The sequence below is a fragment of the Sminthopsis crassicaudata genome, chromosome 2, assembly GCF_048593235.1.
Source record: "Sminthopsis crassicaudata isolate SCR6 chromosome 2, ASM4859323v1, whole genome shotgun sequence".
Lineage (NCBI taxonomy): Eukaryota > Metazoa > Chordata > Mammalia > Dasyuromorphia > Dasyuridae > Sminthopsis > Sminthopsis crassicaudata.
Window position 1 is genome coordinate 125,767,605 of NC_133618.1, and position 14,196 is coordinate 125,781,800.

General features: G+C 35.1%; 1 protein-coding gene across 7 annotated transcripts in view; it reads right to left on the bottom strand.

The window, feature by feature from the left end:
• The window catches only part of GREB1 (growth regulating estrogen receptor binding 1), a 189,578-nt gene that overhangs the window by 4,405 nt on the left and 170,977 nt on the right, over positions 1-14,196 (bottom strand). For all 7 annotated transcript variants that reach the window (XM_074287207.1, XM_074287208.1, XM_074287211.1 and 4 more), the window contains 5 exons: positions 12,931-13,105; positions 10,761-10,979; positions 8,817-8,952; positions 2,520-2,720; positions 1,009-1,147 (listed from right to left, as the gene is read on the bottom strand). In XM_074287207.1, coding sequence (XP_074143308.1) covers positions 1,009-1,147; positions 2,520-2,720; positions 8,817-8,952; positions 10,761-10,979; positions 12,931-13,105 — 870 coding nt within the window. The remainder of the gene's footprint in view (positions 1-1,008; positions 1,148-2,519; positions 2,721-8,816; positions 8,953-10,760; positions 10,980-12,930; positions 13,106-14,196) is intronic.

A 14,196-nucleotide genomic window follows, 5' to 3' on the forward strand; every position in this document is an offset into this window, starting at 1 on the left:
CTCTCTCTCTCTCTCTCTCTCTCTCTCTCTCTCTCTCTCTTCCTCCTTCCCTCTCTCTCCCTCTGTCTCTCTCTTTCTCCCTCTCACTCTCTCTCTCTTTTTCTTTCCTTCCTAAATCCTTCATTATATTTGCTATATATCAGCCATTCTTCATTCTCCAGGCTCCACCTCCCTCAATATTCCACCATTAGAATATAATCTTTTTTAGGGTAGAAACTGTATTTATTTTTGCTTATATTTTTATCTCTAATATTTAGCTTAATCCCTGGCATATAGGTATTTAATAAATGCTTGTTGATTTGAATTATCTTCTCTGGAGTATTTGTTAGTGACTCGTCAATATTTGTTTCTTCTTCCCTCGACTTTCCTCCTTACTTTTCCTTCTCTTCTCTAACTATGATTTATTTTGTTAAAGCTCTACTCAATTACTATTTCTTTTAGGAAGCCTTTCTTGAATCCCCCAAGGAACGACCTTTTCTTCTATGGATGTATATTGTACCCTTACCATCCTCTATTCTGCATCATAGCCATTGTATATGTAGCAGGGCAGTAATCGTTCATTCAACATATATGGTAACTAAAATCCTGCTCCCCCTAATGCTCAGTCATCAATCATTTGGATAGAGCTCCAGTCACTGGGGATTAATCAAAAAAATCTCTAGAACTTCCCCCTCAGTCAAGAGCTGAGACATACATTCATTGTATTGTAAGGTACTCCTTCCATCAAAAGATTCATGCTGTGTAATCTCACAAAGTGCATTAGGAGATTTAAACTGGTCAGACACTTCATCAATACCCTCTGCTATGAATAATTACAATGTATGATATTACTATTACAGATCCCACTTGTAGACTATCAGAATCTTGCAAAAAAGAGGCCATGGTTGATTTTGTATTTGCAACTTCCTCAGTACTTAGCAAAGCAGCATTTAATAATAAACTGAACAAATTCATCTCTATAGTCACTTTTTGCACCTCTATGATTGTGCAGCCATTCAGGTAACTTACCTTTCAGAAAATGAAACTTTTTCAAAAAGCTTGCAACCACAAAGGAGTCACAGAGATATAACAGGAGTCCACTAAACAGCAGATCTGAGCAGCTGATGTTTAAAGAATGAGGCCTGGAGCTCACATAACAAACAGCAACCTGAAAAAGAGATGCTTCCTAAGGATTTTCAATAATATAGCTAGCATGCACATTCAAGCACAAACACTCAGTATGTGTGTGTCATCAGAATAACAATATCTCACATTTATATAATATTTAAAGGCTTTAAAGGTTTTTAAAAGCATATTGTCTCACAGCCTTATGAAGTAGACAGATGAGATTTACTTATTTCCATTTTACAGATGAGGAAACTGAATCTCAGAGAAATTAAATGACTTAGCCAAGATTACAACATTAAAAAAGATAAAATTTGAAGTCAGACTGACTTCCAACCCAATGTTCTCCTCATTATATCCTGCTGCTTTTTGATATGCCCTGAATAAAATTATTATAGCCCCCCCAACTTTTCCTTGTCATTAGGACTGGGAGAATTGAGTCAGAAAAGAAGCTTTGAAATACTATTGAGTCATAAAACTCCAGATGCCTTATCTCAGTGGTTGCTGGGTTAATTCTCCCTCCTTTTGAGTATTGCCCTTTGCCTCGCTGTCTCCTGCCCTTGACCTTCTTATCTTGACCTCTTTCTTGTCAGGACTAACTTATGGTTCTTTCCTGGAATTATGGCTTGTCTGCTCAGTGTCCTTGCCCCCCTAATCTGCCTTTGTTTCCCCTATAAGCTGTTTGCAAACCCTAGTTAGCTATAAAGGTTCCCTACTTCAGTTGCTTGGGCCAGAATGATTTTGGACCTTTCTAGCTGAATAGGCTAAACTCTCCACAATTAATGGATTAAAAACCAATCTCTGTCTTGCCTCAGTTTCTCTGGCATTACATTGTGTGAAACAATTTTAATTTTTCAGGATATCAGATGGACTATACCCATATTCTTTAGTTTCAGTGAAATCGTGTACACTCTCCCTTGAATCACTTTGGATTCTAATAGACCAATTTTGGCCTTATCTTTCTCAATATAAAGCCTTCATCACAATTCCAATTCCTTTCTATACCATGCCAATTCCACTCAAGTTATCATCTCAGCCTCATCCCTACCAGGACTTTGGACTCCATCTCCAGAACCACCTTGGGTTCTAATGGGGCATCTCTGACCTTATCATGTTAGGGATCTAGGCCTCTACTATACTTCCACAGCCTTTCTAAGCCATGTGGCTATAGGGTACCTTAGACTCTTTCCCAATTCCCCTTTAGAGATTGCCTTCCCCCATTTAGGACATTTTGCACAGTTTCTGAACCATAGTAAGGTCTTTAAAATGCTCTATTTATTTCTCTATCCTTCCTCAAATGGAAAATTGAAGTATTCCTTCCAAGCTACACCCTACAAAATTGTTCAAAGAAATTCATTTTCCTATTGTTGAATCCACTTTTGAGTTTAGTATATTCAGCACATGTTATAAATTACCTGAGGTCCAAGATTAAGGTAACAATCAACTGACAGCACAGGGTGTCCATAATTCTTCAGTGACAGAGGGAAGAAACGATGGCTGTGATACTGCAGGAATTTTTCAAGTAAAAGCTGAGCTGGAGCTGCAAGGAAAGTGTGCTTGCTATCTGGGGCACAGATGTACTGGGAAGGTGCAATGGACACTGGATTATCAGACACCTACATAAAAGCAAAGTAAAGCAAGTTTAAAATGTGTTTTTGCATATCAATTAGGATAAGGATCATAGGCTTTAGAACTGATAGAGCATATAGTTATTATCTAATCCAATCCCCTCATTTTAGACATAAGAAACTGAGACTCAAAGATGTTATTAGGTATAATACAGAAAATATGATACTATATGCCAGGGAAAGAGAGATTGATAAGATACAGACCCTTATTTTAAGCTTGAAATCCTGCCCATGGGAGGGGAGGAAAAGAAATTCACACAAACTAATAATACAAGACAATATAAAAAGACACATGGAAAAGATGAAAATATTTGATGTTGGAAAAGCAGCATGAAAACAGGAACTCCTATCCATGACTAGTGGTCATATGAACTGATCTGCTATGGAAATAAAATTTAGAATTAAAGAATAAAAGTTTTAAAATTGCAATCTAGCAATCCTACTACTGGATTTTATTGGCAGCAAGAAAAGATCCCATCTGTACAAATATATTCACAGCAGCATCATTTGTAACAAAAGTTAGAAACAAATTATGTGCCAAAAGAAAGAAAAATGGGTAGACAAATTGTAATATGTGATTATAGTGGAATATTATTTGACCAAAACAATGTGAAAATATGGAGACATTAAGTAAATATGAAGAAATGTTTATGAAATGAAAAAAGCAGAGGCAAAAGAATAAGATTTACTCTTATTTAATTGAAAACATCAAACAGAAATAAAACAGGTAAAACAATAGAAGATGTACATAACAACATATTAAAGCTAAATGTATGTGTCCTTTTATTTTAAGAAATAATAAACTATGTGATAGTAAGGATTAATGTAATATTCATCAAAACCTTTAAATCTTTTGTTTTTGCTGCTTGGCTTAAATTTCCAGAAAATATTTAATATAGAAAGTTTGCTGATAACTTTAGTGGTCGTCTTACTATTTGAGAACAAACTTTATGAATTAAGAATTTTCTTTGTTTCATGGGCTGTCATGGCCATGAAACAAAAATAAAAATACAAACTAGATCTTGGGTCTTTATGACAGCCTTTGGCTTCTTTGCAAGGGAAAAAAAAGAGACTGAAAAAGAATACTTTTTTAAAGATAATCTACAAACTTTCACCTAAATACTGATACCTTAAATTTGAGATACTTGTCTATTAAATTTGCTAATGAGTAATTTCATCACATGCATTTTTACCTTCTTTACTTTGCCTTCTTTCCTTAAAGGAAACCAGAAGCAATCAATCAATAAACAACTTGTTAAGACATTATATGTCAGTCACTTATATTAAATGCTAGTGATGAAAATAATGAAACACTTCTGAGCTTAGGAGGAGCACAATATATATAAGCGGTAGGTAAAAGTGTTAAACTTGGTGTCAAAAACCCTGAATTTTAATTTAGCCTCAGACATTTACTTGATGTGGGACTCTTAAGTCACTTCATTTCTCTCAACTTGTGCTTTACAAACCTTAAAATTCTATATTAGTTACTATTGTTATATAAATATAAATAAAATAAATGCAAAACAAGTACAAAGCAGTACAAGGCTAGGTGAAAGACCCTAGTCTCTTGGGGACTAGGAATAAACTTCATGTAGAAGGTGTCATGGGAGCTAATGATTCTAAGAAATAAACATGCTAAGAGATGTATCAGGCAATGGAGTAATCTTGACAACTGGACCAGGAGATAATGAGGAACTGAATCAGGGTATTGGATATACTAATGGAAAGAATAGGACAGATGTAGGAGACGCTTTGGAGGTAGAAATGTCAAGATTTGGCTGTAAAGAAGATGTATAGAGTACAAAAGAGAATGTAGAGTGGAAGTTGATACCAAATTTACAAAAGTAAGTGATGGAAAGGATGGTGGTGCCTTTGACAGAATTATGAAAAATTCAGAAAAGGAGCAAGTTTGAGAAATTAAATGAGTTCAGTTTTGGACATCTTGAGCTTGAGATATTGATGGGGTATTCAATATTTCAAACTATTCAATAGATAGTACTAAAGCTCAGAACAAAGACCAGGGATAGAGAGAAAATAATTAAACCTATGTTATCTGAAGAGGTCACCAAGTGAGTGAGAGTAGAGAGAAGACCATCACTTTAGGGTATACTCAAGAGTTAACAGGAATATTATGGATGATCCTGAAAGAGTGAGTAATCACATAAACAGGAAGTGAAAGAAAAGGTAGCAGTGATATGAAAACTCAGAGAGGGCAAAGTATCTAGTAGGAAAAGTTAGGTAGTGAGCTCAAGAAGGATCAAGATTGAGATAAGGCCTCCATTTTATTCATTAAGAAATCCCTGCTAATTTTGTAGAGAATAACTTCAATTGACTGAGGAGATTAGAAGCAATATTTTTTTTAAAAGTGAGAAGGGAGTAAAAGGAAAGTAGATGACTTCTTTTAAGAATTTGTTTGGGAAAAGGGAAGAAAAACTATGTAATGATAACTTGATTGAAAAGTAGGGTCAAATGAAGGTTTATGAAACAGTAGAAAAAGAGGAATTGAAGATTAAGATAGGTAAAGGGGAGAGCATCAGAGAAATCTGCCAGAGAAGATGGGAGGGAATGGGATTAAATGTATGTGAAGAAAGGCTGGCCTTGGTAAGGAGAAAGGTTACCTCTTAATCAGAGACAAATCAGATGAGAAAACTTAAATGCAGAGTAAAGGAAAAGAGATAGTTCAGGACTAATAGCTTCTATTTTCTCAGTAAAGCATAAAACTTGAAAGTGTGACATATAACAAAAATTTTAGAAATTTGAGAGTCCTTAGGAAATGAAGCAAAGATCATAATGAGACATAATGAAATGACATAATGAATGTCAAATGAAGTTCATTTACATTTCTGACAAAACAGATTTGGGAAAGACTAGACTGGATTAAGAAAAGACTATAGACTGCACTGACAGACTGGGATAATGCCAAATTTATAATATGCTTTGCTGAAATTAAGGCAACCAACTTGACAAATCATATTTCTCTCATTCCTACCAAGTATATCCTTGATGCTAGTATTATTCTCAAAAACTTTACAAAGATGATAAAAGAGGTATGTGCTTTGCCAGCATTTTACAATAATGTCTGTGTTCTGGGAGGGTTGGTTTTTTGACTCAAGTCTCTGCTTGCTAAAAAGAAAAAATATTGGCTGGCTAAAATGATTTCTAGGTAATTTTATAAATTATTTATTTTATTGCATACATTATTCATATATGGAAATGTTATCTACATTATGTTAGCTATGACATAAATTATATATTAGACAGTACATAATAAATCAATAAAAACGTTGTCTATTAATACATTATTTATCTGTATAAAGTTATTTAAGCTATTAAAGAGCATATTTATCCACTGAAAGATTACTGTGCAAATTTACCATATGTGTTTACTGCGAATTTTTTCTGTTTTATTCTTTTGTACATTACTACTCTCTTTATTACTTTTATTACTGTTCCCTTTGTCCCAACTTTCTCATAGTAAATCATCACACAACGACTCTATTTGAAAAGCAGGAAATGTGGACTACATATCAGGCTTTATACCAGTCACTTTTAGTCTAGAAGTTGTGGCCTGCATTTAGAATTATATGTTATATTAGCAGTTTATCTTCTTGCTCTCCATTCTCTATAAAATAATGATGACTTTAAGAATAATTTTAACCTAATCTTTTGGGTTATTCAAAGACTGAGCCTAATGCTGTTCATTTTGCTCTCAGAGAAGAAAGAATTTCGCTATTTGGACATCCTAGATGCCAGTGTCCCCAAGTTTCACTTTTCAGAAAAAAATCCATTTAACTCCTATTCCCTAAGAAGGTAACAATAAACTCATAGAAATATCTTCCTTGCCAATATTTTGTGAATTATTTGCTGCTATGTGTCCACTGATCCTCCCCAAAGTTCTGTGTTCCTTCACCATTGCAAACAATATAATGAAATGAGAACTCACTACAAAGAAATACAGTAGAAACCTCCATTTATATTCCTAGGATATAATCTTCATAATTCTAGGCTTAATGCCTTTGTCTAAATAGTATTTCAAAGAGTAAGTTTGCAAGAGCATACAATAGTTAAAAATGTCTTTGTTGCCATCTACAAACAGCAAGTTTTTGGAAATCCATATTGATGATAATGATTGAGTAACATTATTTGATATAGAAAGTGGCTAAAACACCAGAAACTACATTTACAAAGTTATTTTTAAATACAGGATTGCTCTATTAAAACCTTATATTGCCTTTGCATTGCTTCTTTTATTACTGATCCCAACATAAACTATTCACTGTTTCTCAGTCTCATCCTATTCTCTCTATTCACATGCTCGGCTCATTCCGTATATTAAAAAAAAAAAAAATCCCATCCTATTTCTGACAGTTTACATTTTTTTCTTTCTCTAAGGCCCAACATGGGGCATAGCACATAAATCAACAAATCTGGAGGCAAGAAAATTCGAGCTCAAATTTGACCTCCAAATCTCTTAAGCCTGTTTGCTTCAGTTTCCTCATGAAATGGGCTTGAGAAGGAATGGTAAACCTCTTCAGTATCTCTGCCAAGAAAAGCCCAAATGGGGTCACAAAATTTGGACATGACTGAAATAAATGAACAACAATAAAAAGGCCCAAACTAGTTTCTACTTTCTCCACGAAACCCATGCTGATTCCCTTAGTTGATGGTACCTTCCTCCCAAAACTACTTTGTGCTTCTTTCGTATTTATTCTATAGATACTAATACATGTAATTCTAATATCCTTTTATGTGTGTATGTAGATATGTGCTTATGTACACACACACACATATATATATACATGTATATGTATATATATTTTTTTTTTCTAAATACTTAATATATGTTGTCTCCATAGATAGAATATAAAATCCTTGAAGGCAGGCATTGATTTATTTTTATCTTTGGAATTCCATTACCTAGCATACAGCCTGATGTATATATTACATGGTTCATAAATGCTTATTGACTAATTTCCCCCTAACTTTTCCCCATCTACAAATGAATATGATTCCCTGAATCCTTAAATAATCTTAGCTTTTTTGTATTAAAAAAAAGTCTATACCGCATTCTTACTAGGCATATCCCCATTATTATCCAGTAAGCTTACTGCTTTTTTTTCATTTTGTATTCTCAGTACCCAGCATAGTCTCTTGCTTAATAAATATTGGTTCAATTGAATTGACATTTCTTTGCATACTATCAATACTATCACAACTAGAGTCTTCTGCAGACTGAAATTTCTACCATCTGAAAATAAATGCACAGATATATTTGAAAACTCACAAACTAATTATCTTTTATCAGAAGCCAAAGGAAACTCTAAACTCACAAGGCTCAGAATAATTGTGTATATCAGAATACTGTGTTTACCTGAATCAAATTTAAATGATACCTACTTCTTTTTCTATAGGAAAAGGGGATAAAGACCAATGCTATCATTGAGACACACAACTAAGAGCTACACAAGCTTCAACATGCTTCATTTTCATTTATTATTTTTATTTTGATGGATCCATTAATTCCTTCCACTGGAGCAGACCATAAACACTTTATGACTTAATAGATGGTCTTGGTCAACTGTTGTGGCTAAAACAATTCATGCCTTAATGGCCAGCCTTTGGTTCTCTCTGAATTTAAACCACAAAGGCCCTAGGCCTTTAAGTTCATCACCTTTAAAATACTGGAAGCCTTTCCAAGGTGGCAAGATATGCCAAAGCTTCCTTCCTGCCAGGATAATATTTCACAATCCAAAGCCATCTGCATGTCAATTGTGAGGCACCTAAGAAGGCACCTGAGACTTTAGTGACTATTGTTTCTATGTAATAATATAAAACATTATGATATATTTCTACAACAAATTTGTACCACTCCAATGCCATCATACATATCATCCATTTGATGTTAACAGCCCTGTGAGAAAGGCAGGAGGCATATTGTAATGACTATAATATAAATGACGATAAAGAGGCTCTAAGAATTTGTGACACATGAAGTAAGTTGCCAAGCCAGACTTCATGTGCAGAACCAAATTCACCCTAACTAACTTAGAGAAGTAACCATCCAGCAGCCATTGCTTCACTCACCTTGGATTTAATGTGGAAGGACCTATGGCCACCAACAGCAATTTGCTTTTTCATGACACTGAAGCGATTAAATCGGCACAAAAGGAGACCAGCACTGTGCACTCGCAGGTTAAAATCAACATCATCACAAGTGAATCTAATCAGAGGCAAGAAAATTCAGTTAGCACACATAATTAAACCACATTCAATCAATGAATTACATACACATACACACACAAATAGACATACATATATAATAATCACATATATTTATGTATCTGTACATATTTATTTATAGATTTTCTATTATTTGCTCAGCACTGTGTTACACAGAGTGAGATAAGACATGATTTGTATCAATATACCATTATAAGACTGAAGTAGTACTTTTCTCAATTCGATTCTATGATGAAGATAGTGTAAATATTAACACTATTTGGCAGATGATAAAGTCAGTGATAAAAGGCTAAGTAGCCTTGTCATGCTGGTAGTATGTATAAAATTCCAAGCCCTTAGAGGCAGGAATCATTCTCCCTACTGACAAGCTGAAGAGAAAAGACTAATGAAATAGTCAAATAACCATATGAGACTAAGAGAAATATCATCATGGTAGGTCTTGTTTTTAAGTCTTGTGATAAATGTGGAATCATGGACAAGTGACATAATAATATCTCATTGCTCCAGGTAAGCCTCTTAGTAGGAGCAAGTTTCCACACAGTTTCCCAAACCATTAAAATCATAGATCCAGATCAAAAAATAAAAATAAGACTCCATCATTTGGTGCTAAATCATGCAGTACAGAAATCATAGAAAAAGGAATTAATTTAAAATTGGAAGTCACCATGAAAAAACTGTATATAGGATATAAAACTACTACAGAGATACAAAAAGAAAAGACAGTCCTCGCTTTCAAGGAATTTATATTTTAATGGCAGATAGGTGTGGGGGTCCCATTAAGAATGGCAACACCTCCTGCTTCTCTACCACCAGCCCTGCTTCTAACCCAGCCCTCATAGCCATCATCCAGAGTAGCATCTCCTATGAAGAAGTGGCCAGCCATCCCTACCAACTTCCACTTGCAGGACAGGTAAGTCAGCTTATCTGAAGTAGCAAAGCCCCCTACAGGAGAGAAAAGACGTAGCACGTGCTAGGTCAAAGCACCACAACCATACTGCCAGACCTCAAAAGAGCTAGCTAGCGCCAGAACCTGAACCCAAGAACCTTGGAAATAAGTGTTCCCAAGACCACCAGACCTGCTTGCAGACCAACCCAAAAGTCACCATTGAGGGGAAGAATCATTGTGAAGACTAGGATATGAGGACTCCAGGAAAAGCTGGCTTAACCTAATAGGATATGATTCAGAGCTGTAAGGTACCTTGGAGAGCGTCTGCTTCAACTATCTCAATTTATTAAGGAGGAAACTAAAGCTTAAAAGAGAGAATGACTTACACAGCTAAATCCCAAAGCCAGAATTCAAAACCAGATCTTCTGACTCCAACTTGAACACTTTTCATTACAACAGTGACTCAAAGGAGGCACATCAAAAAGCAGAGATGGGAAGAGTAGCAGCAATCCATGCACAAGAAATAGTGTCAGTAAAGATGTGGAGAAGGGAAAATCTGGCTCATCTTATTATCTTAGGTGGTGAAAAAGAACAATGGATTCAAGTTAGAAGAGCCTGGTTTAGGGTTCAAAGTCCAGAGCAGCCACCTTACACATACCTTTTGATCCTAGTGTCCTTATCTTAAAAACAAGAGAACTGGCTCAGGTCATCTCTAAAATACCTACCTGCTCAGAATCCAATGTATTCCTCCATCCCTGCAGCCAGCCAAGCACATACATCTTAGGTCATTGGTACCATTAGCAACAGATAAGTGGCGATCAGAAAAAAGCAGATATTGTCAGGATGACCAACAAGAGCAAGTTGAAGCTGATATCTGACTTTCCCTTGGGACTGTAACTCACCGATTCTGGTTATACTGTACATTCTGTGTCAGATCCACATTGAGGATGACAAAGTCATGGACATGACAGCGGGAGAAAGGTTCCTGGATGTCTCCACTCCGAGTTTTACTCGACCACTTCCGCATCCCAATTAGAGCATAATGAGTGACATTAGGAGATGCTTCAATGTGCTGCAGAATGTGTTTCAAAGAAACATTCCTTTCAGACCAGGTATATTCACTGCAAGGAGGAAAGAGAAGAAAAACTCTCTCAACCCACTTGCAAACAAAAACATAATTCTCTTCATTCTGTTGCCTACATCAGCACTAGAACAAAAGCACACAGGAGGCTAAAGATCTCCCACTACAAACAAACAGATCAAATCCCATTATGACATATTTCACAGAACTTTGATTTTTTTGTATAGCCAAGAAACTTTACTAAAATAGATTTATTCCTGGGCTTGCAAAACAAATCAAACTAACATTTACTATGTACCTCATACAAAGATATTGTGCTGGGCACTAAGGAAGACAAAATTTTGATGAGATGTAATCTTGTTCTTAATCAACTATCTCTGATTTTATTATTTTCTGAAATTTACAACTGGAGAAACTAAGACAGGCACTAGTAAGTGTTTACACAGTCATACAACACAGTAAGTATGTGAGATTGAATTTGACTGCAGGTCTTCCTGATATGTCCACTGAGCCACCTACCTGATGGTGAAAATTTTCTAGGTAAGGTGAGATATAGTAAAGATCTAAGTAATTATGCCTTGATCTAATAATTGATAACCATAAATGGTTCTTTAGGGTTTACCAAGGGCTTTCCTTCCAACACAAAATGAGCAGTAAAAATTTAGTCCTATTTTGCCTATGAAGAAACTAAGAATCAGGGAGGTAAAGGGACTTGCCTGAAGTTATAAAGCTCATACTAGGAGGACTGAATGTCATACTGAGGTCTTATTGACTCCAAATTCAGTTAGTTTCCATAACCCAATACTAAACAAACTCCATAATGGGTAAAGCAGCTGGCCAGGAAGTTGGAGACAGCTTCTAATCTAGGTTCTACCATTCACCATCCCTGTGACCTTGAGCAAATCATGTCCCATCTCTGAACCTCTGTTCTCTCAACAATCAAATGGGAAGTTTGGACTTTGTGATCTTTACATTCCCTTCCAGCTGTGCAATAGGAATGTGGACATGATTTCATAGGTCTAGGAAATTCCCAGATGATAAACTCTCTAGGCCCAGAACCTTGTCTGTCACTCTAAGAGATAACAAAGAGAGGTTGTAACCTACTACTCAGAGTTCTATAGCCATTATGTCTCAAAGTCACATTTAAACTCAGGTCTCTCTCATTCCAAGGTTAGGCCTTCAATTGATTGCATCATGCTACCTCTTAAAATGCAAAATTCTATTTTTTAAATTGATACTTGATGGCCGGACAAAAACTTAACTCTTTTCTCTTTAACATAAGCAGTAAACCATCATTAAGTCAAGTTGTAATGGAAAGAATATTGAACTTGAAACCAGAAAAACATAGATGTAAATCCTTTCTTTGACATTAGCTGTGTGACCTTGGTCAACCATCTAAGTTAGGTTTCCTCATATGTGAAATGGGAATAATAATAATAATAACTATTTATATCCCATTTAAAAACTATTTAAATCCCATCTAAGCTCTTTGAGTTTATGTGAAACAGGAATAATAGTAATAATAATAAAATAATAATAATAATAAAAACTATTTATATCCCATTTTAAAGGCTAATTGAAATCAAGTTTGAAAAGTATTATTTTGGGAGGTATCAATCATGAAAAATGTGGAAAAAATTTGATTATTCAGAACTATTCTTTTTCATACTATTCACCGCCAAGGGAGTTTAACTATAAGACTATAAAAGTCTATAAAAAGACGTTATTATCTATTGTCTACAAGAGACCATATCAAGATAAATATATACATATATGTATATTTATATATTTAATTAATTCAGAGACCCTGCTTTAAGGCCTAAGATCTTAATATTATAAAAGGGAAATCTTCAAAAACAAAAAAAGCATTTACCCTCTTCAAAGTGCACATGAGAATGGTTCCAGAAAACAAATAAAAATTAATTGCCCTAAATTTGTACTTTAAAAACAATTATAGAAAAGCAAGTATAAATGGTTTTGACCATTTTTACCTCCGCCTTTCTCCCCCACTATCAACATCCACCATATTCCACATAACACAGGAGTCATCTGAAATGACAATGAAAGGCCAGATATCTTGAGGTTTTATGCCCAACTCCTCTTGCCTGTTCCGTTCCAGTTCTAGGTTATGGTAGGATAGCTCCTTTATTAGAAAATGGGCAGCACCTTAAATCAAAATTCACAAGATTTACAATTCATGTCAGTTATATGTCATCATTTACATATGTTTACATATGGCTTTTTTATAGATGGTAATCATTTCCCAGTGTTTCCTCTGATCTGAAGCCCCTTCCTATGGGGGGGGTGAAGAACTACCCCAACCTCTCCTATACGATAACATTGTTCCACATGTACATAATTTTTGTGTGTGTGAGGGCTAGGGAAGACAATCAAGGTTAAGTGATTTGCTCAGCGTCACACATCTAGTAAGTACCTGAGGCCACTTTTGAACTCAGGTCTTCCTGACTCCAGAGACAGTTGTTCTATCCACTGCACCACTCTGTATAGCTATCTCAACTGATTTGTTATTTCCTTGGAAGAATAAAAAAATTTCTAACACAGCAAACCAAAATGGGCTGCTTCATAGAAAAGACAAGATGTCTAAGTGCTTTAAAATGTCTTAGAAGTTGCAGGGATATGAGTTGGACTAGATAGTTTTTTGTGTAAAAGTTGTGTTTCCTTTAAATATAATAGTATTTTATACATATATAATAATATATTATGTACTATACACATATGTAATACTATATAACACATTCAATATATAACTTCCAAAGATATGCTGCTGTCTGTGGGGTTTTTTCATTTTTTTATTAAAGCTGTTTATATTTCAAAACAGATATGTGGATAATTCTTCAATATTAGCCCTTGCAAAACCCTGTGTTCCAATTTTCTCCCCTTCCCCCATGCCCTCCCCTAGATGGCAAGTGGACTAGATAGTTTCTGATGTCTTTTTCAACACTAGAAGTTCTCGATGGGCAGATTTCAGCTTGAAGTCAAGAAAAACTCTATCAACTAAAGCTACCCACAAATAAAATGGACCCACTCAAGAGACAGTAAGTTCTCACTAGAAGAATTCAAGCAGAGGCTAGAAGACTACTTTGTACATATATTATAATGAGAATCATTTTCAGGTATGGGTTGGAGTAGACAACTACTGGTGTTTTTTTTAAGGTTCTGAAATAAGGTTCTAGTGTTCTATAAGATACCTGGTGAGAAAAGTTCAGATTCTGTTCTGATTTCCTTTCCTTTCAACT